This window comes from Coenobita brevimanus, chromosome 86, assembly GCF_032717465.1.
Source record: "Coenobita brevimanus isolate Jiangsu-jjx chromosome 86, ASM3271746v2, whole genome shotgun sequence".
Taxonomy (NCBI): domain Eukaryota; kingdom Metazoa; phylum Arthropoda; class Malacostraca; order Decapoda; family Coenobitidae; genus Coenobita; species Coenobita brevimanus.
The window spans coordinates 4,675,019-4,701,980 of NC_137039.1; the positions used below are offsets into that span (position 1 = coordinate 4,675,019).

Here is a 26,962-nt window from a genome sequence, read left to right on the forward strand (position 1 = left end):
CAATGTTTCTCATCCACTCACTCTATGCTTTCTTCTTTTGTGCCACAGCCTCCCTCACCTCTTCATTCCACCATGCTATTCCCTGCACCCCCTTTTGTCTTCTCTTCAACCCACACACCACCTCCCATGCAGCACAGATTTCTTCTGTGACTATCTTGCACACACCTTCCACATCCCCCATCTGCTCGAATCCATATTTATGCAATGGCATCTCCACTTCCCTCTTAAATTCTGCTTTTTTTCCCTCCTCTTGTAATTTTTCCACTCTCCTTGTATGCACTACTTCCACCTATCCTTCCCTTCTTCTATTTCTCCATTTCCTTTGGACCTTGATTCTGTGGTCAGAAAGTCCACTTCCCCAGCTTCTGTATACTCTTGCATCCATTACACACCTCATCCTTTCATCCAAACATACTTAACCAGTCATCGCCTTCCGTTCTTTCAGTTCACCACCCACCCTTCTTACCACCTGCCACATGTACCTATGGATCATTTTGTGCCTGAAGAGGGTATTGACTCTCACCAACCCCCTCACAGCACAAATGTCCACTAAAGCACTGCCATTCTCTTCCATCTCTGCAGGCACACCCCACTCACCAACCATTCCATCCACCATAACATTCCCTACTTTTCCATTCGTATCTCCAAGCAAAAACACTTTCTCATTCCTTTCAAACTTTTCCAAGTATGCATCCATGTTTGTCCAGAACTCCTCTCTCTCCTTGCATGATCTTGCATTGGCGCATACATGCACACAATCGTCCACATTTTTAGTCCAACTCTCAATCTTACCCACACAACCCTAAAGCCAACTGATCCATACATTCTTATATTCTCCTTCCATCTGTTACTTACACCAATACACACTCCTTCTTTTGCTCTCTCATTCTCACCTACTCCTGCACATATTCCCCAACCATACTCCCATTCTTTCACACTCTCACCTCGCCATTTAGTTTCAGTTACTCCACATACATCCACTTTTGCTCCCACAAGCACCTAGACAATCTCTCTTTCACCTCATCATTTACACCCATTACATTCCAAGTAGCTATCTGTACCATGTCCTTTGGTCGGTCCTTAGTCATCACCTTTTGGTCAGTCCTGGTCTGAGGCTTCTTGTTCGTATTTTTAGCTGATTGTTTTCCGAGGAGGGGCACTAACCCTCCGCCAATCCACTTATTGTCATGTAGGGAACACGTGTTGATTGGTTATAAGGTTACCACCCAGCGTTGTAAATGCTTTCCTGGTTTACAGGAAATCATTTATCTTGCGTTGGGTCTGGTTAGTACTTGGATGGGTGACCGCCTGGGAACACCAGACGCTGTTGGCATAACGTTCTCCCTACGTGTCAAGTGGGATTGGTGGAGGATTAGTGCCCCTCCCTGTAAAACAATTAACTCTAAGCCGTTGGCCACCCCGTTTGGGATACATGGCATCTGGCAGTGAATGAATGAATGAAATTTAGCTTGCCACTCAGTGTAGAGCTACCCTAAAGACAAAACCACTACATTAAGTGGGTGGAAGTATGAAATACGTCACATGTTTATTGGAAAATATATGTTATTCATATTTTTTCCATGTCCTAATTCTTCCATATCACTTTTGAGAACATGGGCAGACGTGGTCGTAGAAGCTACCACATCAGCTTCCCTGTGCTTTTCAGCCTGTCTCTTGAGTCTTTCGACATCAGCTGCCATTTTTTGGCATCTCCTTGAGTCGGCTCTATCAACAGGGCCCAACTGGAAAGAGCCTTTGGTCCCCACTTTAGCTCTCTGATCATCTGGGTATTGCCTGTCCTGTATAGGAACCAGAAATAAGAAATATGTGCATTATATTGCATGCCCAATGGGATTCAGCTGAATAATGCACACATAGAACCAATTATAAATCAGAGAAAATATTCACCTTCTTTCTAGGAGGACAAGTGCAGACAATATGCTGGACTTGACAGTTTTCTTTGCTGCACTTCACAGATTTGTCATCACAGTTACGGACAGGCAATTCACATATACAGGCGGAAATATCAAAAAGCTTATCTAACTTTGCTTTCAGTTTCTGTTCCTGAACTGTAGGAAGAGATTTCCTGTTGATGGCCTTTGCTTTCTTGAAGCACGCTCTGTTGACCATTTTCACCAGGTAATACTCTCCATGCAGGGTAAGCCATGGGTTGACTGCCCCCCAGATGTCGATGACATCCTTTGCTATCATCTTAGCAGTAGCGTAATCTTTTACATGGGGATGACTGTTCTGCAGATAATAGCAATACTGTATTACTTGGCAGAGTGTAGGTGGTTCGGTTTTATCCAGTGGCGAAAGGTGACTGCAGAACTTTTTGGCTGTACCAGTCCAAGTTGACACTGCAGAATTGTGAGTTCTTCCCATTTTCAAGAAATGTATCACAACGTAACATACCTGCAACATGACTAAAGGCAGGCCCAGTGAATGCACATATACTATGCTTTCATACAAACGAAAGTCAGAGTAAAATTGTGAAAAAATTCAATATGTCACTGATATTTGTATTTGTCTTTAGATCGATTTCCTCAAAAAACTATACAAGTGATGGATCTAAAACTTCTCGTCAGACATCATAATACTGAGTCCTAACTATCTCTACTTGTCCAAGATAGTAGTTTTATAATGAACCTACCCTACTGAGCATAGAGCCACCTGATATGGAAAGAAGAGTCATAAAAAGTAACAGAAAGGGAAGGGAGAGGTAAGATGAGAGGAAGGCAGACGGAAATAAAGTGAGGAAGGGGAAGGGAGAAGTTCAGTACTACCATTCATCAAGTGAGTGGATGATTGTTGCCACCACCTCATAATTTCAGTCATTGTTTAAATTATGTAATTACAATTGCTGTATGTATCTTTGTTTTAGAAATGCTTTACATTTAAGCTTTACTGGTTTCTGTATTTCCTCAGGATGTACACATTAATCTGTTGATTCCAGATCAATGACTTATAAAAGTATTACATAGTTGCATTGATGTACCATGAAGTACTTGCCCACTAGATAGTCTACCGTTGTGTATGTAATGAAGTGATCTGTGATTCAGGTGTGTGGTGAGAGGGCAACTGGACATGCACAAGGCAGCTTGCAGTCAGTTCATCTGAGGAGCTGATGTTGACCCCTGCTAAAAGGTAATGACTGTGCCAAGACTCAAATCTTCATGTTTATGTTTCTGCCTCTGCCTTTATAAAGTGTTGTACTGTAAACCATTGTTTTGCATGGCTATAATGTATTCCTAGGTTGTACCATGCATTGTGTAAGTGAAATCTGCACAGAAAAAAAAAGCTTAAGAATCCCCTTGTTTTGGTATTGGGGAAAATTGAATTATAAATATTCCCAAAGATTCCTCTTTTGGCTCTTTAAAGTTTTTGTTATCTTCAATACAGGAGTGATTCCAGTATAGTGTGGCTTACTGTCAAACTGTGCCACAGTTGATGCTATCCATGTCTCTGATGCACAATAATGAGGTGGTAGGAAGTTCAGAATACATTCCAAAAGTAATATAGCAGTTACTTGATGATTACACATTTTAAGGGTTAAAGATGTATTGGTCATGAATGAAACAGTAAAGTGATATTAAATGTTAAATTATATTTTTTGTTTATAAAAGTTCATGTTGTACACAGATTTGCAAACAAGCCTCTAGTAAGACAAAGACACAGTATTTTTTCTTTAGCTGTTTTAATATACATTTCTATATGTCTTTTATTGCTTTGCAAATTGAATAACCATTAAAATGAACCTGAACATTTTTTTTTCTTTTTTGTCAGTATAAATGAGCTCCATGCAAAATTAGGGTTCACTGGACCATGTAATTAACTTCATGGAAATGCTGGTCTAATGGCGGCTGTTGTTCCAGGTTCACAGCTGGAGTCAGAGCAGTAAAACAGTCATAAACACTGTCGTCACTGCCTGAGTAATGGATGATAAGTACAAAACAGGACTGAGGGCACATCTTATGTTGTGTTAGCACATCCAACAAGAGGTACCTCAGCCAACAAATTATGGGTTATTATCCATGTAGTGTCCTGTGGAAGATTTTTTTTTTTTTTTTTTTTTTTCTTTCACAAAGCTGATTTGGATTATATACCTGGTGTGTTATCCTTTGCAGTATCTTTTACGGCAGAGACAATGGGTAACAGCATTTGAAGTAAGGAAGATGGTGGTAATATGCCTGAAATGACAGCTTGACTCAGCAGTGATGGCCTGTATGTTTAAAGTTACGGTTCAGAAGCATTCACGTGTTAGCAATATTTAATCCTTTGGCCGTGTTAGGTGACTGTGGTCGCCCTACCAATTATTCTTTGTGGCAAGTCAGGCAACCACAGTCCACAGCCGAAAAAACACATTTCCATCTACACGTCTGTTGTTTTTCTCTAAATACAGTAGGTTTTGATTTCTTTTATGTGCCAACAAACAGTATACATGTGTCTAGTGTACATATACAAGTGAAAAACCTTGTTTGAAGTAAATTCTTGTCATTATAGCAAAATTAGAGAATAGCACAAATTAATTATTTTTTCATTTTTTTCTCAGAAAATTACAATGTTCTTGTACAAATATGGTTAGTTTTGATTTCTCTGTATGTGCCAGCAGACAGTGTACTGTACATGTGTCAAGTGTAGATATACAAGTGAAAACCTTGCTTGTCATAAATAATTCCCTCATTACTGCAAAATCACACAATTGCAAAAATTAATTTTTGCATTTTTTTCTTATAGCCTTAAAGTTTTTTCGTAGAGAAATGTGCATTTTTTACCATTATCACACTAAAAAAATTAGAACTTCACAGTCATTTCCCATTGGAAAAATAACAATATAATTAGCACAATTTTTTAGGCAGTTAGGCCACAACCAGGGGAATGACCGAGAAATGATAGGTCGTGGCCAAAGGGTTGAAGGAATAATAGTCTGTGTTGAAATTTTATCCATTTTTTGTGTTGAAATTTTATCCATTTTATATATGTACTATTATTATCCAGTAATAGTGATGAATTTTTGACACTGTTCATTGTAATGGGAGCATCTGATGACTGAGCATGGGTACAATGAGGGTAAGTCATCCTGTTGGTGGTAGACAGTAAGATTAACACCAAGGTAGAGTAACTGAAGTATAGTGGAAGTTGAGAGAGGTGGAAGGAATGATATAATGGAGGTGGTAAAGGAAGAACCAAATGTAAAGTTAGAATATGAGGTGAGTTACAAAATATTGGAGGTGGTAAAGGAAGAACCAGATGTAGAGTCAGAGTGTGAGGTGGGTGACAAAATAATGGAGGTGGTAAAGGAAGAACCAGATGTACAGTCAGAGTGTGAGGTTTATGACAAAATAATGGAGGTGGTAAAGGAAGAACCAGATGTAGAGTCAGAGTGTGAGGTGGGTGACAAAATAATGGAGGTGGTAAAGGAAGAACCAGATGTAGAGTCAGAGTGTGAGGTGGGTGACAAAATAATGGAGGTGGTAAAGGAAGAACCAGATGTAGAGTCAGAGTGTGAGGTGGGTGACAAAATATTGGAGGTGGTAAAGGAAGAACCAGATGTAGAGTCAGAGTGTGAGGTGGGTGACAAAATATTGGAGGTGGTAAAGGAAGAACCAGATGTACAGTCAGAGTGTGAGGTGAGTTACAAAATATTGGAGGTGGTAAAGGAAGAACCAGATGTACAGTCAGAGTGTGAGGTGGGTGACAAAATAATGGAGGTGGTAAAGGAAGAACCAGATGTAGAGTCAGAGTGTGAGGTGGGTGACAAAATATTGGAGGTGGTAAAGGAAGAACCAGATGTACAGTCAGAGTGTGAGGTGGGTGACAAAATATTGGAGGTGGTAAAGGAAGAACCAGATGTACAGTCAGAGTGTGAGGTGGGTGACAAAATAATGGAGGTGGTAAAGGAAGAACCAGATGTACAGTCAGAGTGTGAGGTGGGTGACAAAATATTGGAGGTGGTAAAGGAAGAACAGTCAGAGTGTGAGGTGGGTGACAAAATATTGGAGGTGGTAAAGGAAGAACCAGATGTAGAGTCAGAGTGTGAGGTGGGTGACAAAATAATGGAGGTGGTAAAGGAAGAACCAGATGTAGAGTCAGAGTGTGAGGTGGGTGATAAAATATTGGAGGTGGTAAAGGAAGAACCAGATGTAGAGTCAGAGTGTGAGGTGGGTGACAAAATATTGGAGGTGGTAAAGGAACAGTCAGAGTGTGAGGTGGGTGACAAAATATTCCTTAGTGACAATGAGACTGTCCTGGACACAGTGTCCTTAGCTGAAGTTGAGCAGTTCAGATGTTTAGAGTGTGGTAAAGCATTTCCTTTTAAGAACAGTCTTACCCAACATGCAGTTATTCATTCAGGAGTGAAGAATTTCAAGTGTGATGAATGTGGTAAACTGTTTACACGGAAGGGTCATCTCACTCAGCACCTATTAATTCATTCAGGAGTGAAGAATTTCAAGTGTGATGAATGTGGTAAACAATTTACAGAGAAGTGTAGTCTCACCAAACACCTATTAATGCATTCAGGAGTGAACAATTTCAAGTGTGATGAATGTGGTAAACAATTTACAGAGAAGGGTAGTCTCACCAAACACCTATTAATTCATTCAGGAGTGAAGAATTTCAAGTGTGATGAATGTGGTAAACAATTTGCAATGAAGTGTAATCTCACTCAACACCTTTTAATTCATTCAGGAGTGAAGAATTTCAAGTGTGATGAATGTGGTAAACAATTTGCACAGAAGAGTACTCTCACCAGACACCTATTAATTCATTCAGGAGTGAAGAATTTCAAGTGTGATGAATGTGGTAAACAATTTGCACAGAAGGTTAATCTCACCAAACACCTATTAATTCATCCAGGAGTGAAGAATTTCAAGTGTGATAAATGTGGTAAACAATTTGCACAGAAGCGTACTCTTACCGAACACTTATTAATTCATTCAGAAGTGAAGAATTTCAAGTGTGATGAATGTGGTAAACAATTTACAGAGAAGGGTAATCTCACCAAACACCTATTAATTCATTCAGGAGTGAAGAATTTCAAGTGTGATGAATGTGGTAAACAATTTGCAATGAAGTTTAATCTCACTCAACACCTTTTAATTCATTCAGGAGTGAAGAATTTCAAGTGTGGTGAATGTGGTAAACAATTTGCACAGAAGCGTACTCTCGCCAGACACCTATTAATTCATTCAGGAGTGAAGAATTTCAAGTGTGATGAATGTGGTAAACAATTTGCACAGAAGGGTACTCTCACCAATCACCTATTAATTCATTCAAGAGTGAAGAATTTCAAGCGTGATGAATGTGGTAAACTATTTGCAATGAAGTGTAATCTCAAGCAAAACCTGTTCATTCATTCAGGAGTGAAAAATTTCAAGTGTGATGAATGTGGTAAACAATTTACTCACAAGCATAGTCTCACCAGACACCTATTATCTCATTCAGGAGTGAAGAATTTCAAGTGTGATGAATGTGGTAAACAATTTACTCAAAAGCATAGTCTTACCAGACACCAGAGGAGGAGGCAAGTAGCAGCAGTGATGAGGAGGTCCTGTCCCCAAGGAAGCAGCGCTACGTCACTTATCGTGGCATGAGAGTGGGCCAGCCTGCAACAACACATCATGCAATCACCTCTCTGCAGCCCTTACGTGATGTGGAGGCTGAAACCGAGGACGAGGACGGAGCCGTGGGACGTGCTGCCATGTGGTACGGCCACGAGATCATCACTCATCACGGCCCCGAGCGCACAGCACACCGTTCTATGAGGTATGGGCTTAGTGTTTTATTTGCGGAGGGCAGAAGTGGCGTGGAGGGAGTGGGGAGTGAAATTGAAAGTGTAGGGGCGGTCACTGAAAGTGAGAGTGGCGGGAGTGAGTTATCACTCTCATGTGGTGGTGCGAGCCAGCGGAGCGTATCACGTGGGACAGTGAGGGTGCGTGGTGAATCACGTGGTGTGGTGATGGAGCGGGGAGATGAGATGGAGCCACTCCCCGGCACGTCTTATGCTCCCCAGTATTCCCGGACTTACTCTCCACAGCCCCCTGATGTTCCCCAAGGCTGTAAGGGTAAGGGAAAGGGGAAGGGCAAAGGCTGAGGGAAGAGGAGTGTGAGTGGGGAAGCCCTCTGCACTCCTCCTCCCCAACCTCCCCCACCAGCATCTCCTCCCCACCCTGACGAAGGCGACGATGGGGGCGAGGCTAATGTGAGTTGGAATTGGGAAGATGGCAGTGATTTCTCTCCCATCATTCACCCCTTCACTGAGCAGGGGCGCGCTGCTGCACAGCTCCTGGGATTCACCGTTGCTCCACCAGGCTGGATTTTTTCCACCTGTTCTTTGGTGAGGGTTTTGTGGAGCAGATTGTGGAACAAACCAACCGTTTTGCTAGCAGCTAGCGCCGTGAGAGTGAACGACTGGGCACAAGGAGCCGGCATTTGATCATTTACGATTACCCTGTCTCCCTGGCAGAGATGTTTGTATTTTTTGCCTTGGTACTTTTTATGGGTATTTTATGTAAAAACAGAATTCCAGCATACTGGACAACGGACCCTATCATGCAGACATCTGTATTTGGCAAGATCATGAGCCGTAATCGGTATCAGCAAATTCTAAGCCGCCTCCACTTTTACAATGGTGATGATTTTGCCAATGCAAATGACACTGATAAGATGAGGCAAATTAGGTTGGTTTTTGCTCACCTACGGCAAACATTCCATTCCTCACTTTATCCCTATAGAGACTTTGTCATAGACAAGAGTCTCATGTTGTGGAGAGACAATATTTCTTTTTGCTAGTATATACCCAGCAAAAGGCACCGTTTTGGGTTTAAGATCTTTGTTATGTGTGATTGTAGGACTGGTTATGTGCAAGACATAGTCTTGTACACCAGTGCACAGACAGACATAATAGAATATCAGAGTATTGGACTGTCTGGAGCAGTGGTAAAGACAAAGATTGAAGAGTACCTTCATCATGGTCATGTCCTCTACCTGGATAACTGGTACACTAGCCCTCTTCTCGCTCGTTATCTACACGTGCATGACATGGGACTCTGTGGTACCGTCAAGGTGAATCTGCATCACATGGTCAAGGTGGGGTGGAAACTAGAAAAAAATGAGGTGATCTTCTTTAAGGCTAACAACATCCTAGCTACAGTGTGGAACCACAACAGAGAAGTCTGCCTCTTGTCCACGGTTCACCGCCCATTGATGCACCGTACAAAGTCCGTGGATTACCGTAATGAGAGGAGGCGCCGCATCTGGAAACCCGAGTGTGTGCTGGATTATAACATCAACATGTGGGTGATGGACCAGTCTGACTCCATGTTATCCTCTGTCGAGTGTGCCAGGACCACAATGAAGTAGTACAAGAAGCACTTCTTTCACCCGCCCGATATAACTGCCCTCAATTGCCACCACCTGCACGCCATGACAACAAGAGTGCAGGAAACCTTTGAAGGGTTTGAGGGAGCTTGGCCGTGAGATTATAGCCCAGTATGCGGTCGAGAGGACCCAGCAATGCACACGCACTACCCCTACTGTCCAGACTCCCCTGAGAATTTTTGCCCGCCATTTTCCCACTCCTATACCTCCCCAGCCAAATAGACCAAGGTCCCAACGCAGGTGTTGTGTGTGGTAATTCCCGTGTGAGACCCACCACTCAGAGAAAAGACACCCGCTATGAGTGCGTTGAGTGTAACGTGGGTCTCTGCATTGACCCTTGTTTCAGTGAATATCACACCTTGATGCAGTATTAATATGGTGTGAATGCGATATGACGCTCATACTCAATAAAAAATGCGACATACAGACGCTCAGTGTAATTATAAGGCCCGTAAATATGTAAATAGTAGTATAAAGTAGAAACGGGTGTATTGTAAGTGGAAAATTATTATCTAAGTGCATAAATATATTCTAAGTCGAAACATTCCTAGCGAGTGTATATAGATGCGATATTCTGACGCTCAGTGTAATAAATAAGGCCCGTAAATAGTAGTATAAAGTGGAAATGGGTGTAATGTAAGTGGAAAATTATTATCTAAGTGCATAAATATATTCAAAGTCAAAACATTCCTAGCGAGTGTATACAGATGCGATATTCTGACGCTCAGTGTAATAAATAAGGCCCGTAAATATGTAAATAGTAGTATGATGTGGAAACGGGTGTAATGAAAGTGGGGAAGTATATTGGAAGTGAAGAAATAAAATATAAGTTGAAAGACGAGTGGTAGCGAGTGTGCTTACTACGTGAATATGCGCTAGCATTTCGCTAAATATCCTCGTAAGGAATGTATATAAGTGAAAACATTTACATTGTTTGAAAAATGGTATAATGTCTTGGAAACAATAATATGAAAGTAAAAAAAATGTAATGTACGTTGAGAGAAGTCATAGCGAGTGTGCTGAGTAGGGAAATATGCACAATAATTATGCTAAATATCTAAATATGGAATGTAAACAGCTGAAAACATTTACATAATGCAAAAAATGGTAAAATGTCACTGAAACAGTATTATGCAAGTAGGAAAAATGATATGTTTCATGAAACAAGAAACTTAGCAACTAACGTGTAACCAGTGTGACCAAACTCGCTGTGCTTGCGCAGTGGAACAGTGCATATTTTTCCTGTATATCTCAATGAAAACCATTATATTCTTGTTGTGATTGTTTATTAGTTCCCAATCAATAAATGTAGACGTGTTCTTTGTTGTTTCTCCCCAAATTACCTACCATAGAAAACGTGAGAGCCTGACACGTCAGTGACAGAATACAATACCTGACGTGGGGAGGCTCACCTGTTCTAACCACTTATGGACCCCAGTAAGCCCTTTCTGGTGATTTTCCTTTGTTTCTCAACAAAAACAGGTTTTAGCCAAATATAAATTTTTCCAAAATAGCTCGGGATTGGGGGATATAGGAGGTGGGAAATCAGTCAGGACATGATGGGTTAATCCCTTTTTTTTTTTTTTATGCAAGGAAGAAGGAACCAAAGGCCACGAGCCCGCAATAACAGTTCCCTCCAAGAGAACAAAATACAATAGAGAGCCAAATTCAAGATCTGATCATTACGAGATGCCTGGACACACTGCGTTTGAAAGACTGGAGATCATAGGCAGTAGGAAATACAGACAGAGGGAGACAGTTCCAGAGTTGACCTGTTGCATAAATGAAGGACTGGGAGTAACGGTTAACTCTTGCCTTAGAGAGTTGGATAGAAAAGGGACGAGAGTTTGCTGCTAGACGGGTGCTACGCGCCCGTCGTAGAGGTGGAGGAATGTATGCAGACAGTTCAGAGGAGCAATGACCATTGAAGTAGCGATAGAAAAGAGATAAAGATGCAACAGTGCGGCGAAGAGACAGAGGTTGAAGGGAGTCAGTAAGAGGAGGAGAGTTAATGAGACGAAAAGCCTTTGACTCCACCCTATTGAGAAGAGCTGTATGTGGGGAGACTCCCCACACATGAGAGTTGTACTCCACACAGGGGTGGATAAAACCCCTGTATAGAGTCAACAATTGTGCAGGGGTAAAGAAAGAATGGAGTTGGCTTAGCACACCCAATCTCTTGGAAGCATATTTTACAAGAGTTGTAATATGATCTTTCCTAGATAAGTCCCGAGTAAATGAAACCCAAAGCATGTTCAAGGATGATACATGCTTAAGCTGAATATTATTAAACATTAGTGGGTATATCTGTGGAAGATTTTGTCGGGTTGATAGATGTAACAACTGAGTCTTTGATGCATTAAAAACAACCAGATTATTTTTACCCCAGTCAGAGATACGTGCCAAGTCAGACATTAGGTGTGCCATAGCCTCATCCCTTGTGTGTTGAAGTAACTGCTTGGTTGGGCGTTGCGGGAACCGAATGGAAAGGTGAAGGGTGGAGACAGCAGCGTATGAGTGGATAGGGTTAGATGTACAGCTTAGAAGGTCATTGATGAATAAAAGGAAGAGAGTTGGTGATAGGACAGAGCCCTGAGGAACTCCATTGTTAATAGATCTAGGAGAAGAACGATGGCTGTCTACAACACGGCTATAGAACGACCAGAAAAGAGGCTAGCGATGAAGGCACAGATAGAAGGATAGAAGCCGTAAGAGGGCAGTTTGGAAATTAAAGATTTATGCCAGACTCGATCGAAAGCCTTTGAGATGTCAAGTGCAATGGCAAAGCTTTCGCCAAAGTCCCGAAAGGAGGATGATCAGGAGTCTGAAAGGTAGGTGAGAAGATCGCTAGTGGAGTATCCCTGACGAAATCCATACTGACGATCAGAAAGAAGGTTGTGATAGGAAAGATGCCTTTAAATTTATTCTATTGAGAATTGACTCGAAAACTTTTCAAATGCAGGACATTAAAGCAATTGGACGATAGTTGGAGGGTTGGGAGTGGTCACTCTTCTTTGGGACCTGCTGAATGAGAACAAAATTCCAGGAAGAAGGAAAGGTACAAGTGGACAAAGGCGAAAGAGTTTGCCTAGGCAGGGTGTAAGCACAGAAGCACAGTTCTTGAGAACAACAAGAGGGACCCCGTCAGGCCCATACCTTGTTAGTATGGAGGGCAGTGATAGCAGAAAATACATCAGCTGAAGAAATTTTATTGTCAGCCATGAGGAAGTCAAAGGGAGGAAGTGATGGAGGAACAGCACCGGAATCATCTAAGGTGGAATTGGAGGAGACAGTGTGTGCGAAGAGATCTGCTTTATCAGTTGAAGAAATAGCTACAGAACCATCAGAGTAGAAAAGAGGAGGGAAGGATGATGAGGTAAATTTGTTAGAAAGGTTTTTGGCAAGGTGCCAGAAGGAGCGGGAAGAATTCGAGTTGGAGAGTTGAGAGCATTTAGTACGGCTGAAATTATTTTTAGTAGAGCGAAGAACAGATTTAGTAGGATTCCGGGCAGAAACATAAAGATGATGTGATTCAGGGGTGGGTTGGCTCCGGTACCTTTTGTAGGCCCTCTCCTTGTTGCGGACAGCATTAGAACAAGCATGATTAAACTAAGGCTTTCTTGCGTTAGTCAAAGGTTATGAGAAAGGAATGTATGCTTCCATGCCCGAGAGAATAACCTCCGTAATGCGTAAGGCACACTCAGATGGCTCCCGGCCATGGAAGCAAAAATTATTCCAGGGAAAATCAAAGAAGTACTGCCTGAGGGCCTCCCAATTCGCGGCTCCAAAATGCCACAGACAACGTTTCCCTGGAGGGTCCACAGGCCATACCAGAGTGATAGGACAGGTTAAGGTGATAAGGTTGTGATCAGAGGAGCCTAATGGAGTGAAAAGATAACAGAGTAAGCAGAAGGATTAGTTGTAAGGAAGAGATCAAGTATGTTGGAGCTCTCTCCAAGGCGGTCAGGGATACGGGTAGGGTGCTGTACAAGCTGCTGTAGGTCATTAAGGATAGAAAAGATGTAGACTTGTTCACCAGGTGGATCGGTGAAACGAGAGGAGAGCCGAAGGTGGTGGTGAGCATTGAAATCTCCTAGATTGGAGATTTCAGACAAAGGAGAAATGGATAGAATGTGTTCCATCGTAGAAGTAAAATAGTTGAAGAATTTTTTATAGTCGGTCGAATTAGGGGATAAGTAAACAGCACAGATGTATTTAGTCAGAGAATGACAGGAAAGCCGAAGCCAGAGTGTAGAGAATTCAGAAGAATCGAGTTCAGGAACACAAGAGCAAGATAAGTCGTTGTGTATGTATACACAACAGCCACCTTTGGCTTTGAAATGAGTATAGAGAAAGTAGGAGGATACAGAAAAGGGTTTGCTGTCAGTTGCCTCAGACAGCTGAGTCTCAGTTAGAAAAAGAAGGTGAGATTTAGAGGAGGAGAGGTGGTGCTCAACAGAGCGAAAGTTAGAGGAAAGGCCGCGAATGTTGCAGAAATGAAGAAGAGAGGAAATCGGTCGGGTCGTGATGGGTTAATCACGTGGCACCTGACAATTCATTCAGTTGTGAGAACAACTATATAGTTATGATGAATGAGGCAAACCTTGAAGAAGAAATCAGGCTTTAAGCAGGCATGGTGCCATTCACTAACAATTGAGGGAGAATACATGTTTTATCTCTTATCTTGGATTGCCAGTTTAACCCCTTCGTTACCGCATTCCCCCCCCTCCCCTGCTAAGCTACCCCTCCCTGCCAAACCGACTTCCCCCAGGCGTGGCTCTTTTGTGGGGTAGTATTTATTTTATCATTACATCATTTCTATTTGCTTTATATTATTTATTTTTGTATTGGTAAGTAGATATTGACCATGAGATGTGTTTATGATGTTAAAATAATGTACATGACATAATATATATATATTTAACCAACTGATTTAGTAAACATACAATATACAGATAAATATAGTAGATAGAGATATAAATCAGTGAATAAGGAAGAGATTAATTATTGTATTATTTACCTTGTAAGTATGAAGAAGATCCATGAAGAATGAGGTAGGCAGCAGGGAGGTCAAAAGTAGGTGGGGATGGGGTGATGCGCTTCAAGGCCAAACTGATATCAGAATCAGTATCACTGTCCCCACAACTATCGCTCACTTCATCGTCATTCTCGGGCATGTACTCCTCATCAGAGTCGCTCACAGTTATGTCAGATTGTGTTTGGTTATCGTCAGACACTTCTAAGTCACTATCCAAGTCAGATTCATTGCCGTAGGACACCATGGCACTGAAGTAAATCCAAAAGCACTGACATGTGCGACTGCTTGAAAAACACTACGGCATGCTCCCATGTACTGTCACCTCTGCGATCCAGACTTTTACGTGGTCAAAAGGGGCAGAAATCAAGTCACTATTGATGACCACTGTGTGCTGGAACGGTCGGGAACTCAGGTTGACGGAGACTCTCTCCCACTAGCGGCCTCTTCGGTTGCGTTTATTACATTTCAAGTGGTCAAGGTAAGAGTGGTAGCATGCCAAAAAATGACGGGGCCAGTCTCCAACTCGGCCAACCCAAGCCCAGCCATTGCAATTTCCCCCAAATGCTTCTAAGGTTACACATTAACAAACTACTAGGTAAGCTCTATACCACCAGTTCTCAAGGGTTATACAAACAATAGAGTTCGATCGGGAGGAAATGTGTATTAACAAGACCAAAAAGGAAAAAAAAAAAAAAAAGAATCTTCCCATCTATTAACCTCACAGATTAATCCTGAATTAGTTGGCACGTTAAAAAAAAATATATATGGTCCTAATGTTAAATGCCACAAAACTTAGCTCCTTTGTCCCAGTCTAATGTGTTTCTTCATAATCGTCCCTCTGAGCACATAGTTCACTGGTCCAGTCCTCTGCCACTCCCGACCTTGACTTCCACACTGAGACCTTGACTTCCACACTGAGACCTTGACCTACGCACTGGGACCTTGAATCACTCACTGGGACTGACCTCCACACTTCGTCTTTGACTCACTCACTGGACTTTGACCTCCACAGTTGGACCCGCTAGGAATTAATATGTACAATGAATAACTATTCTCACTAATGCAAGTAATCCCTTCACATGATCAAGAAAGTCTCATACAAAAGAAACATGAGTTATAACACTCGGCATCTCAAGTACAGTAATCCCTCCAATATCCGACGTAATAGGGCCATAGGCAGGTCCGGATACTGGTCCTGTCCGGATATTGGGCCCCAGCTTATGGACTTATACTTATGGACCCTAACTCAGAGAAACACCTATACAACTCCCTCTGGACATGCATAGCACCTATTTAAGACCCAAATCACACCAATAAAGCACATAAATGACTGAAATAAATGCAAAAGAAGCATAAAATGAGGGTTTAGAAGTAGGTTCATACAATATTAAACATTCTGGTTACTGGCTCCTGGACTGGTACTTATGGACCCTAACGTAGCCTAACTCAGAAAAACACCTTCCTACTGCACATGCATAGCTCCTAACACCCTATTCACACCAATAAAGGACATTAAAGAGTGAAATGAGATGTTTGAGGTAAGTATAGTGTGGAAAAAAGTACAGTGTGAATCATTCTGCCTACTTACAGCAAGTCCATGGCCACCTCGATGAATAACCGCCTCCTCTCAGACTCTGACAGTAAGAAGGATTTCCTGAAGCACTTCCAGTACACCGTTCATGAAGTCTTGCACTGAACTTAGTCAATCGCACTCAGAAGTCCGTTCTCTTCACAGTGCGCTCTCTTGTCTAACTAATGCTCCATTGTAACTTACTAAGTGTTGCACTCTGCACTTTAACTTTTCCCATTCTTCTAATAATTTTCTAAAGCAAAAACAAACAAGTCTATTTACATTAAATTTTGTTCCAAATTAGTCTTTTCACTCATAACTGTAAATCCTTAACACAACACACTGTTTTTTTCGCTGCACAACACTGTAAGGATGTTAAGTGAGATGGATGCAGTAAGGAAGAGATGGGCAGAGTATTTTGAAATACTGTTAAATGAGGAAGGGGTGGCTGAGATTGTGACGAATGGAAGGGTGCAAGGAATAAATGTGTTGGGAGAGTTGAATGATTCTTTGATCACGAAGGAAGAAGTGGAGAAGGCAGTAAAGGAGATGAAAACAGGGAAAGCTGCAGGTATGGATGGGTGTGCTGTGGAATGCCTGAAGGGTGGTGGAGTGACTATTGTTGACTGGTTAGTAAGATTGTTGAATGTGTGCTTTGAGAAAGATATGGTGCCAATTGACTGGGCAAGTGCTTGTGTGGTCCCGTTGTATAAAGGCAAGGGTGATAAGTATGAATGTACTAGCTTTAGGGGCATAAGTCTATTGAGTGTTGTAGGTAAGGTGTGTGGTAGAGTGTTAATTATGAGAGTTAGAGAGGGTACAGAGGGAGTGATTGGTGATGAGCAGTGTGGCTTTAGGAGAGGGAGGGGATGCGTTGATCAGGTGTTTGCTGTGAGACAAGTGTGTGAAAAGTATTTAGCGAAAGGCAAGGATGTGTTTTGGGCATTTATGGATTTAGGGAAAGCGTATGATAGAATTGATAGGGAGGCTTTGTGGACTGTTTTAAGATTGTATGGACTTGATGGTAGGTTAATAAAAGGGGTGAAAAGTTTTTATGTAAATAGTAGAGCGTGTGTAAGAGTGGGAAATGCTGTGAGTGATTGGTTTCCCGTGAGAGTGGGGCTGCGACAGGGATGTGTGATGTCGCCTTGGTTATTTAATATTTACATGGATGGTGTTGTAAGGGAGGTGGATGCAAGAGTTTTAGGTGGAGGTCTGAGTCTAGTGAATGTTGATGGTGGAGAGTGGAATCTGAAGCAGCTGCTGTTTGCAGATGATACTGCACTGGTGACTGATTCAGAGGAGAAATTGAGACAGTTGGTAGAGGAGTTTGGAAGGGTGTGTGAAAGGAGGAAATTGAAAGTAAATGAGAATAAGAGTAAAGTGATGAAGTGTACGAGGTTGATAGATGGTAGGGGGATGAATATAGTTTTGAATGGTGAGTTGCTTGAGGAGGTAGATTGTTTTAAATATTTAGGGTCACATGTTGCTGTGGATGGAAGAATAGATGCAGAAGTGAAGTTTAGAATAAATGAAGTAGGAAAGGTGCTGGGAGGAATGAAAAAAGTGTTTAAATGTCGTTCGCTTAGAATGGATGTAAAGAGAAGGCTGTATGAGGGCGTTGTGGTACCGACTGCGTTATATGGGGCTGAAACATGGAATATGGGTGTAGCAGAGAGGAAAAGTTTGAATGTAATGGAGATGAGATGTCTGAGGAGTATGTGTGGAGTGACGCGTATGGATGGGGTATATGTGCAGGAGTAGGTGAGAATGAGAGGGAAAAAGAAGGTGTGTTATTTATTGTTGTGAGTAAAAGAAGATGTGTCGATGAAAAGGTTGCAGAGACTGAAATCTTAATAAACAAAAATGATGGACAGAGTCAAAGAATAGCATATGAATCGATTAGAGAACTGAGTGGTAATGCAGGTAAACGCAAGAAAATACCAGTTAGAGACAGGGAAGGAAATTTATTGACCAAAGATGGAGATATTAAAAATAGATGGAAAGAGCATTTTGAGACAGTTCTTAATAGACCAATACCACCAGAAGAGGATATACCATCTGCTCAGGAAGATTTAAATATAGAAACAGGAGAGTTGAGGCTTGCAGAAGTGGAGAAAGCAGTAAAACAGTTAAAGAATAATAAGGCACCAGGGGAGGATGGTTTATTTCCGGAAATGTTTAAAGTGGAGGGGGATAGATTAATAATGATCTTGACCAAGCTATTCAATAAGATATGGGTGACGGGGTTACTACCATCAGTTTGGAAGAATGGTGTAATTGTTAAAGTTCCGAAGAAGGGAGACGAGTGAATGTGGTAATTGGAGGGGAATCTCTTTGTCACCGATAGCTTTGAAAGTTTTCAGTAGAGTGTTGTTAAATAGGTTGGAGCCGGTGGTTGAGGGTATTCTGAGGGATGAACAGGCTGGTTTTAGAAAGGGACGTGGTTGCAATGATCATATCTTTATAGTTAGGCATTTGATGCAGCAAGTTAATGAAATGAGAGTACCGTTAAGTCTTTGTTTTGTTGATTTTGAAAAGGCTTTTGATAGTGTTTTGAGAGAGACTATGGGGAAGATCATGAGACATTATGGAATACCAGAGGAGTTTGTGAGGGTCATTATGAACATGCATGAGGACACAATTTGTAAAGTGATGGTTGATGGTTGTCTGAGTGATTCGTTTGAAGTCAAGTCCGGAGTAATTCAAGGTGGTGTTCTATCGCCTTTACTATTTATATTGGTCATTGATTACATTATGAAACGCGTTGGAACAGAATCCGGTGCAGGTATACTTTGGGGAGAGAACAGGAAACTTTTGGATTTAAATTATGCAGATGATATAGTTTTGATTTGTGATGGGCCAGAAGAGATGCAGAGAGTGTTGGACTGTTTGGTGAGTGAAGGTCACAAGGTGGGTTTGGTTATTAATTGTGGAAAAACTGAAATAATCAATATGAATATGGAAAATGCGCAGGAATGTGTAATTGGAGGTATGGTTGTAAAGCAAGTTGATAGGTTTAAATATTTAGGTACTTATTTAGCCAAGGATGGTTCTTTGAACTTTGAATTCGGGGAAAGGTTAAAGAAGGCTAATCAAGCAATGGGAATGCTTAAAAATATTTGGAATAATAACAATTTTTCTGTGCATACAAAAATCAAACTTTATAAGGTAATGGTTAGGAGTATCTTAATTTATGGACACGAGTCTTGGTACAGCACAGTGACTATGGAAAATAAATTCTTGGTGTTTGAAAATAAAGCACTTAGAAGAATATTAGGAGTTAAGTGGTGGGAAAGGATACCAAATAGTAGAATTAGAGAAATAACGGGAGTGCAGCCGATCGATGAATATGTTAGATTCTCACGATGGAAGTGGCTAGGACATGTGTATAGGAGACAGGGAATAGTACGAGGTACACCAGGGTGGGTGGCACTTGGTAGGAGAGGTAGAGGAAGGCCAAAAGAGACGTGGGTGAGGACAATGAGACGGGAAGCTGGAGATGAGTGTTGGGGAGATCTTGAGGAGTTAGCACAAGATAGGATGTGGTGGTGTGAGTTCATCGAGGCCCTATGCATCCCCGAGGGTGCCACAGGAAATGATTGATTGATTGATTGAAAAGATGGACAAATGATGAAGTGCGAAGGAGAACTGGAGTTGTTCGGGAGATGGCTGGTAGAGTTGAGCAGAGGGTGTTGCGATGGTTTGGGCATATGGAGAGAATGGATAATGAGCGATTGGTGAAAAAGATAACTAGATCTGATGTGAGAGGTGTAAGGCTGAGAGGAAGACCACGAATAGGATGGATGGACAGTGTGAAGAGAGCGCTGGATGCGAGAGGGATGTCTGTTGAGCAAGGAAGAGTGGCTGTGCGTGACAGAAATAAATGGAGAGAAATTGTGAATGAATAAGTGATGACGCAGCTCCGAGGGGATATTCTCCCACATTTGGTCTGATCAGCTAGTCAGGTCAGGTGCGGGTAAGGAGATGGGTCTGTTATGATGTGGCAGGGGTAAACCAGTTCTGCTGTCGGGCCCTGCTGCGGATGTCACTGATTGCATTGCGCAGTTGACCCTTGTGCGGTGTGGTGCGGTGAGGATCTGTCCATTCTCCCCTTTGGGGCTAAGATGCGAATGAATGTGTTTGAATGGATGAGTAAATGGGGAGTGTGTCGTCCTGTCTCGGCTACCTCCCTTTCCTTGGGGGAAGCAGCCTAGGTATATAGATAGGTAGATAGACAACACTGTAAATTCCCATGTGGTCTAGTGGAGAAGTTCTTGCTGTTTAATCGCTTTCAGAGTCCGAGAGTATCACTGGCAGGTGACCTAGGGGTGCGTCGCTGGTTCGTGGTGATGGCATACCGACTGCAGACGACTCTGAAGACAGACGCAAACTCACTTCGAGCGGTGACTCCACCGTGGCTGATGTGCTGGGCTGTGGCTCGGAGCATGAGGGGCTGTCTTGGGGAGGCAACGGAGTGGAGCCAGGGCTAGGCACAGCGGGGGTCACGGGCCTGAAAAAACTGTCAATCGTTGATTGATGCAAGGACCGACGATTCTGACGATTGATGATGCGCTGCCTGAAAGCACGCACTTCCTCCACAAGTCCCAAGGGCCCCATCTCCCTGTCGCAGTCCAGGTGTTCCAGGTAGTCAAGGACAAACTCTAGGTGTTCCTGAAGTGCGCTGAGCTTGGGGATGGCTGGAGTAGTGTCCTGCTGAGAGGAGTCCACATCATCGTCGCCTTCCTCGTTGGAATCTTCAAGCTGGGTACTGGCACCTGCAACTGAAGACACGATCTCGATATTGGACAATGTCTGCTACCCAGGATCGCCCTCGTTGTCATTCAACCACTCACGCACATCGTCCACATCAACATCGTCGCCATGCGTACATAGCCGTGCATGGAAGTCATCCACGTCAAACCCTAGAAAATCGTACTCCACATCCGTTCCAAGAAGCAGACGAGACCAACCATTTTCTAGAGTCTTGACAGGGACTTCCATGCACTGGCCCAGTTGTAGAGTGCAGACTTGATGTTGTAGCGGCGAAGGTTTTCCAAAGTCCGCTGGCCTCGTGTGTCCCGTCCCTCCCTGCGCTCGTCCTCATCCTCGAAAACAACCACCACCTCGTTCAGGAACTTCCGTCGGTATAGGCGCTTTGTTACCACGACCACTCCTTGGTCCATTGGTTGGATGAGAGCAGTCGTATTAGGTGGCAGAAACATGCACCTAATGCGGCCATTCTCAGCCACCAAGTCCCTGTCGCACGGGTGCATTGTCAAGGAGAAGGAGGGCCTTTACCTGGTCGCGCGAGATTCCCAGTGTCTTCATCTGGTAATTGATGACCTCCTTGACGAAGTGGCAGTGGAACCAGTCTTTGAAGATCTGGGCTGTGAACCATGCCTTCAAAAAATGGTACCAGACGACAGGAAGGACATCCATCACCCCACGAAGACACCGAGGCTGCTTTGCACGGCCAACAATAACGGGCTTAAGCTGGTGCATGCCGTTAGCATTGGCACAATACAAAGCAGATATCCGTTCCTTGGAGAGCTTGCGGCCAAGTACACGCTTCTCCGTCTCCTCGGCTAGAGTGTTCGTTGGCAAAGAGCGATAGAATAAACCAGTTTCGTCAGCGTTGTAGACTTGACCGAGAGTGAGGCCCTCCCTGTTGATCAAGCCCTTCATCTTGTGCCGAAACTTGTCAACTCCATCCTTGTTAGCGTCCAAAGCTTTGCCATGAGCTTTACGGTTGGTAAGGCCATGCCGTAACTTGAACGCAAAGAGCCAACCCTCGGATGCCTTGAAGTCTAGGGTGTCATGAAGCCTGGCGAACTTCTCAGTAGCAACCTTCAGCTTCGTTCCACGTACCATCACACCAGCAGCACGTTGCTGTCGATACAAAATCAACGTGGAGCATTCGATTTCAGCAAACTTGGGAGTAAACATCACCTTCCTCTCCACGTTGCGTTTGCTTCTCGACGAGAAGTCAGCTGTTTACTGCATGAGTTTGTCTCGGGATCTCTTGATATCAAACAAAGTAGATCGGGCCAGGTTGAACTCACGGAGGATGCGGGAAGAAGACCACCCCGCATGTACTTTCTCCAATATCTCCCGTTTCTTCTCCAGAGTCAACACCACTCTCTTCCTCTTCTCAGGCAGCGGGGCCGTCATCACACACACTAATAGGAGGCCCGAGAGCAGCAGGAGTGCCTGCAGCAGGTAAGGCACCACCACAAAAGCGAGCACGTGGGCAGCTATAACGACGAGCGTGCACTCGCGGCGAGAGGCAGGCGGAAAGTGGGGAGGATGCAGCGGCGCTCTATCGGACATTGGAGGAATGACGCGCCACAACAAAGCTGTCCCCCGCCGTGCGCGGCAAGTTCAAATTACGGGCTGGATTTTTTTTTTTTTTTTTTTTTTTCAGACCATTTTGGGAATGTTGGATCCCGGTACGATTATGTCCGGTTAGTGGGGATGTTCGGATATTGGGTGTTCGGATATTAGAGAGATTACTAACAAAATAACACATGGCCCTACAGACACAGGTCTGCACAAAATAATGCTTATTGTAGGGATAACATGGATGAAAAAGTACTATAAGAAATAAGCATGAAGACCTCTAACTCTAACCATGAAAATCATCATTGCATTGATATCGTTGTGCCTCACAAAGTAACTACGTGAACATTAACTCACAACTAACACAGTCCCAATAAGTACTGAATGGCAAAGTCATCTCAACACATAATAATAAATAATTCACAGTTCCAAGGCACCTGATATTTGGCCCACAAAGATCACACATTTATCTGAGGTTCAGACAGAACTCTGCCTTTTAGCTAGTATTCTCGTGATCCAGTTACACACTAAACAATAATGTAAAGTACAGTACATAAATATATGGGAAATACCTCACCTCCACTCACAGACTCGGACAATGGCGTCACCTCACGTGATCAAACACGTCCTGAGGAACGACAACACTTGATACTACCCCGAAAAAATGACAATCCGTAGTTACAATAATTACTTTACAATGACCTCTCTCTATACCCTTACATTGAAAAACAATAAAAATCATCGTGTCTTACATCCCTTTGCGCATGCATATATTATGCTGGATTATGTGATCATAGGCTCATGTTCCTTCTCACTTGAGTTTTTATATTATAAAGAGACTTAATACTAGTAAATTACAGTAGGAAAAAAAATGACTTAGCAACTAGGTAACTTAATCTATGTTCTGATCATGTCCGCATGGAAACAACTACTGTATACCCTGGCCACTCTCTCTCACCTGACCGAACTTTCGGTCATATAAAATGAACTAGATACAACTCATTATCACTTCTGGGCACTACACCCACACACATTCCCGCTGTACCATCACTGTCGCTAAGCTAGCGAGAGTCCCCTTACCAAGAAGCATTATCTGGTTATATTATGTCATGTGTTATAGGGCATTATATATACCAAATACTCCCCCAGTATCCCTGCTTGTCGTGCAAGGCGACTAAAAGGGTTTGTGGAGGGTTAGTGCCCCTCCCTGGAAAACAGCTAACTAAAAAGATGAACATGAAGCCTCGGACAACGACTGACCAAAAGATGACGACCAAGGACTGGACAATGGACATGGTACATATCGCAACATGGAATGTAAGGGGTGAGAATGATGAGGTTAAAGAGAGGGAGATTTTCCAGGTGCTTGAGGGTGCGAAAGTGGATGTATGTGGAGTAACTGAAACTAAATGGCGAGGAGAGAGTGAGAGAGAGAGAGAATGGGAGTATGGATGGGGTATATGTGCAGGAGTAGGTGGGAATGAGAGGGAAAAAGAAGGTGTGTTATTGTTGTGAGTAAAAGATGGACAAAGAACATAAGAGAGTATGGATCACATGGGTCAAGGACTGTGTGGGTAAGATTGAAAGATGGAATACAAATGTGGGCGATTGTGTGTGTATATGCACCAATGCAAGATTGTGCAAGCAGAGTGAGAGGAGTTCTGGACAAATGTGGAAGGGTGCATGGAAAGGTTTGGAGGGAATGAGAGAGTGCTTTTGATTGGTGATATGAATGGTAAAGTAGGGAATGTGAAGGTAGATGGAATAGTTGGTGAGTGGGGTGTGCCTGCTGAGGTAGATGAGAATGGCAGTGCATTAGTGGACACTTGTGCCGGGAGGGGGTTGGTGATAGCCAATACCCTCTTCAGGCACAAAATGATCCACAGGTATACATGGCATGGGTGGTGAGCTGAATGAAATGAAGGCAATGATTGAATATGTGTGTGTGGATGAAAGGATGCGAAGTTGTGTAATGGATGCAAGAGCTTATAGAGGTTGGGGGAGTGGACTTTCTGACCACTACTGGGTGGTGGCCAGTATCAAGATCCATGCAAAATGGAGAAATAGAAGAAGGGAAGGACGAGAAGAAGGAGTAGTTGATAGGAGAGTGGAAAGGTTACAAGAGGATGAGAAAAAGGCAGAATATAAGAGAGAAATAGTGGAATGATTGGGTAAATAATAAATATGAATTGAAGCTGATGGGGGAAGTGGAAGGTGTGTGCAGGATATTCACAGAAAAAATATGTGCAGCATGTGATGTGGTGTGTGGGGTGAAGAGAAGATGGAGGGGGGTGCAAGGAACAGCGTGGTGGAATGAAGAGGTGAGACAGGCTGTGGCACAAAAGAAGAAAGCATACAATGAATGGGTGAGAAAAAGGGTCGTGGAAGAAGTTGAGAGGTGGAAGAGAGAGTTATATGTAGAAAGGAAGAGAGAGGTGAAAAGATTAGTAAGAGAGTGGATGAGGAATTTGGAAGGAATTTGAGTGTAAAGTGGAGGGACTGTAAGAAAATGTTCTGGAAAGCGGTGAGGAGAGTAAGACAGGGTGGCAGTGAAGTTAGCAGGGGAGTGAAAGATAAAAATGGTAGATTACTAGTGGTGAAAGGAGAAAAAGTGAGCAGATGGAGAGAACATTTTAAGGAAGTGTTGAACATAGAGGATGGAAGTAATGCGAGTATAAGTGGCTGGGAGAAGAAGGGGGGTGAGAAGACAGGAAGAAATTAGTAGGATAAAAGTTGTGGAAGCAGTCAAGAAAGTAAAACTGGGGAAAGCCCCAGGAATTGGTGGAGTGTGTAGTGAAATGCTGAAGCATGGAGGAGAGATAGTAGTAGAATTGATGTGGAAGATGTGCAGATTGGCCTGGGAGGAAGGTAGAGTCCCGGAGGATTGGAAGTCAGGTATAATTATTCTCTTGTACAAAGGAAAAGGGGGAAAATGAAGTGTGTGGTAATCATAGGGGCATTTGTCTTCTTAGTGTAATAGGAAAAGTGTATGGTAGGATACTTATTGACAGTTAGAGAAAGAAGAGAGGAATTAGTTGGAGGAGAAGAACAGGGAGGCTTTAGGAAGGGGAGAGGTTGTGTAGATCAGATATTCATTCTTAGATCTTTAGTGGAAAAGTTTCTAGAGAAGGGAAAGGAGTTGTATGCGGCTTTCATGGATTTGGAGAAAGCATATGACAGGGTGGATAGATAAGGATTGTGGAAAGTATTAAGAATATATGGAGTAGATGGGAAGTTTGCTGTGAAGAATATGTATGATGGTGCTAAGGCTGCAGTGCGTGTGGATAGTGAACTGAGTGAATTTTTCTCTTTGAAGCTTGGGTTGAAACAGGGATGTGTCATGTCTCCGTCGTTGTTCAATCTGTACATAGATGGGGGTAATAAACGAGGTACAAGGTAGGGCAGTGGATGTTGGAGTGGCCCTGGTGAGAGAGGGTAGTGTTTGGAAACTCCCTGTACTGTTGTTTGCAGATGATACTGTGTTGTTGAGTGAAGATGAAGGGGAGCTGCAAGACATGGTGGATGCGTTTGGGAGAGTGTGTAAGAAACGGAATCTAAATGTGAATGCAGAGAAGAGTAAGTGATGGTCTTTGAGAGAGGTGAATGTACAGTGAGGTTGGATGGTGAGAAAATGGAAAATGTGAGTACATTCAAGTACTTGGGTAGTGTGATGAGTAAAGATGGAAGTTTGGAGGGTGAAGTGCTTGAAAGGGTACAACAAGGAAGAAAGGTTGTTGGTTCCTTGAAAGCAATGATAAGAAACGGGGAAGTGAGCATTGAAGTGAAAAAGTAACTACATGACAGGATTATGATACCAGCTCTAACATATGGAAGTGAAGCTTGGACATTGTTGGAAGGACACAAGTCAAGAGTAAGAGCAGTCAAAATGAGTTATTTGAGAGGAGCCTGTGGAGTCACATGGAGAGACAGGCTGACAAATGAGGATATAAAGGAGCATTGTGGTGTGGATGGGGATGTGATAGGAAGCTTTAGGAGGAACCCACTGAAGTGGTTTGGCCACGTAGAGAGGATGGAGGGTGAGAAACTGTTGAGAAGAGTGTATGTGAATGAGGTGGAGGGGGGGAGAGGGAGGGGGAGGCTGAGGATGAGATGGAGGGATGGAGTGGAGAGGTATATGAGAGAGGGGGTTTGAGTTGGGAGCAGGACAGTGAAATGGTGGGAGACAGGGCGACGTGGAGGCGATTTGTTTGTGACCACCCTATATGGGTTTAGGAAGTGGAGAGATGGTATGGGGCACAAGGGCTTAAGGGTAAATGCAGATAAAACAAAAGTGATGATATCCGGGGTTGGTGGCGGTACTGTCAAAGGCGAGGGAGAGTGGCCATGTGCTGTTTACCACAAGGGCGTGGGAAGTACTTCCATCTTGTGCGGTGTTTGTGATAAATGGGTGCATAAGAGATGTAGTGATATCAGAGGTAGACTGCGAGATAATGCTGATTTTATGTGTACGGCGTGTCAGGGAGAGCAGGTGGAGATTGTCAGACGTGAAAGAATTGAACTTGCTGGTGAATCTCTTGAGTGTGTGGAAAAGTTTTGTTATTTGGGAGACATGTTTTGTGCTGGAGGTGGGGCTGGAGCTAGCTCTGTAGCTAGGGTGAGAAGTGGTTGGA

General features: G+C 43.1%; 1 protein-coding gene across 1 annotated transcript in view; it reads left to right on the forward strand.

The window, feature by feature from the left end:
• Positions 1 to 5,045: 5,045 nt before the first annotated feature.
• Positions 5,046 to 26,962, forward strand: part of LOC145410768 (uncharacterized) — a 58,408-nt gene continuing 36,491 nt past the window's right edge. Inside the window, exons 1-3 of the mRNA XM_080280870.1 lie at positions 5,046 to 5,070; positions 6,355 to 7,392; positions 7,518 to 8,047. Of these exons, the coding sequence (XP_080136996.1) occupies positions 5,046 to 5,070; positions 6,355 to 7,392; positions 7,518 to 8,047 (1,593 nt within the window). The remainder of the gene's footprint in view (positions 5,071 to 6,354; positions 7,393 to 7,517; positions 8,048 to 26,962) is intronic.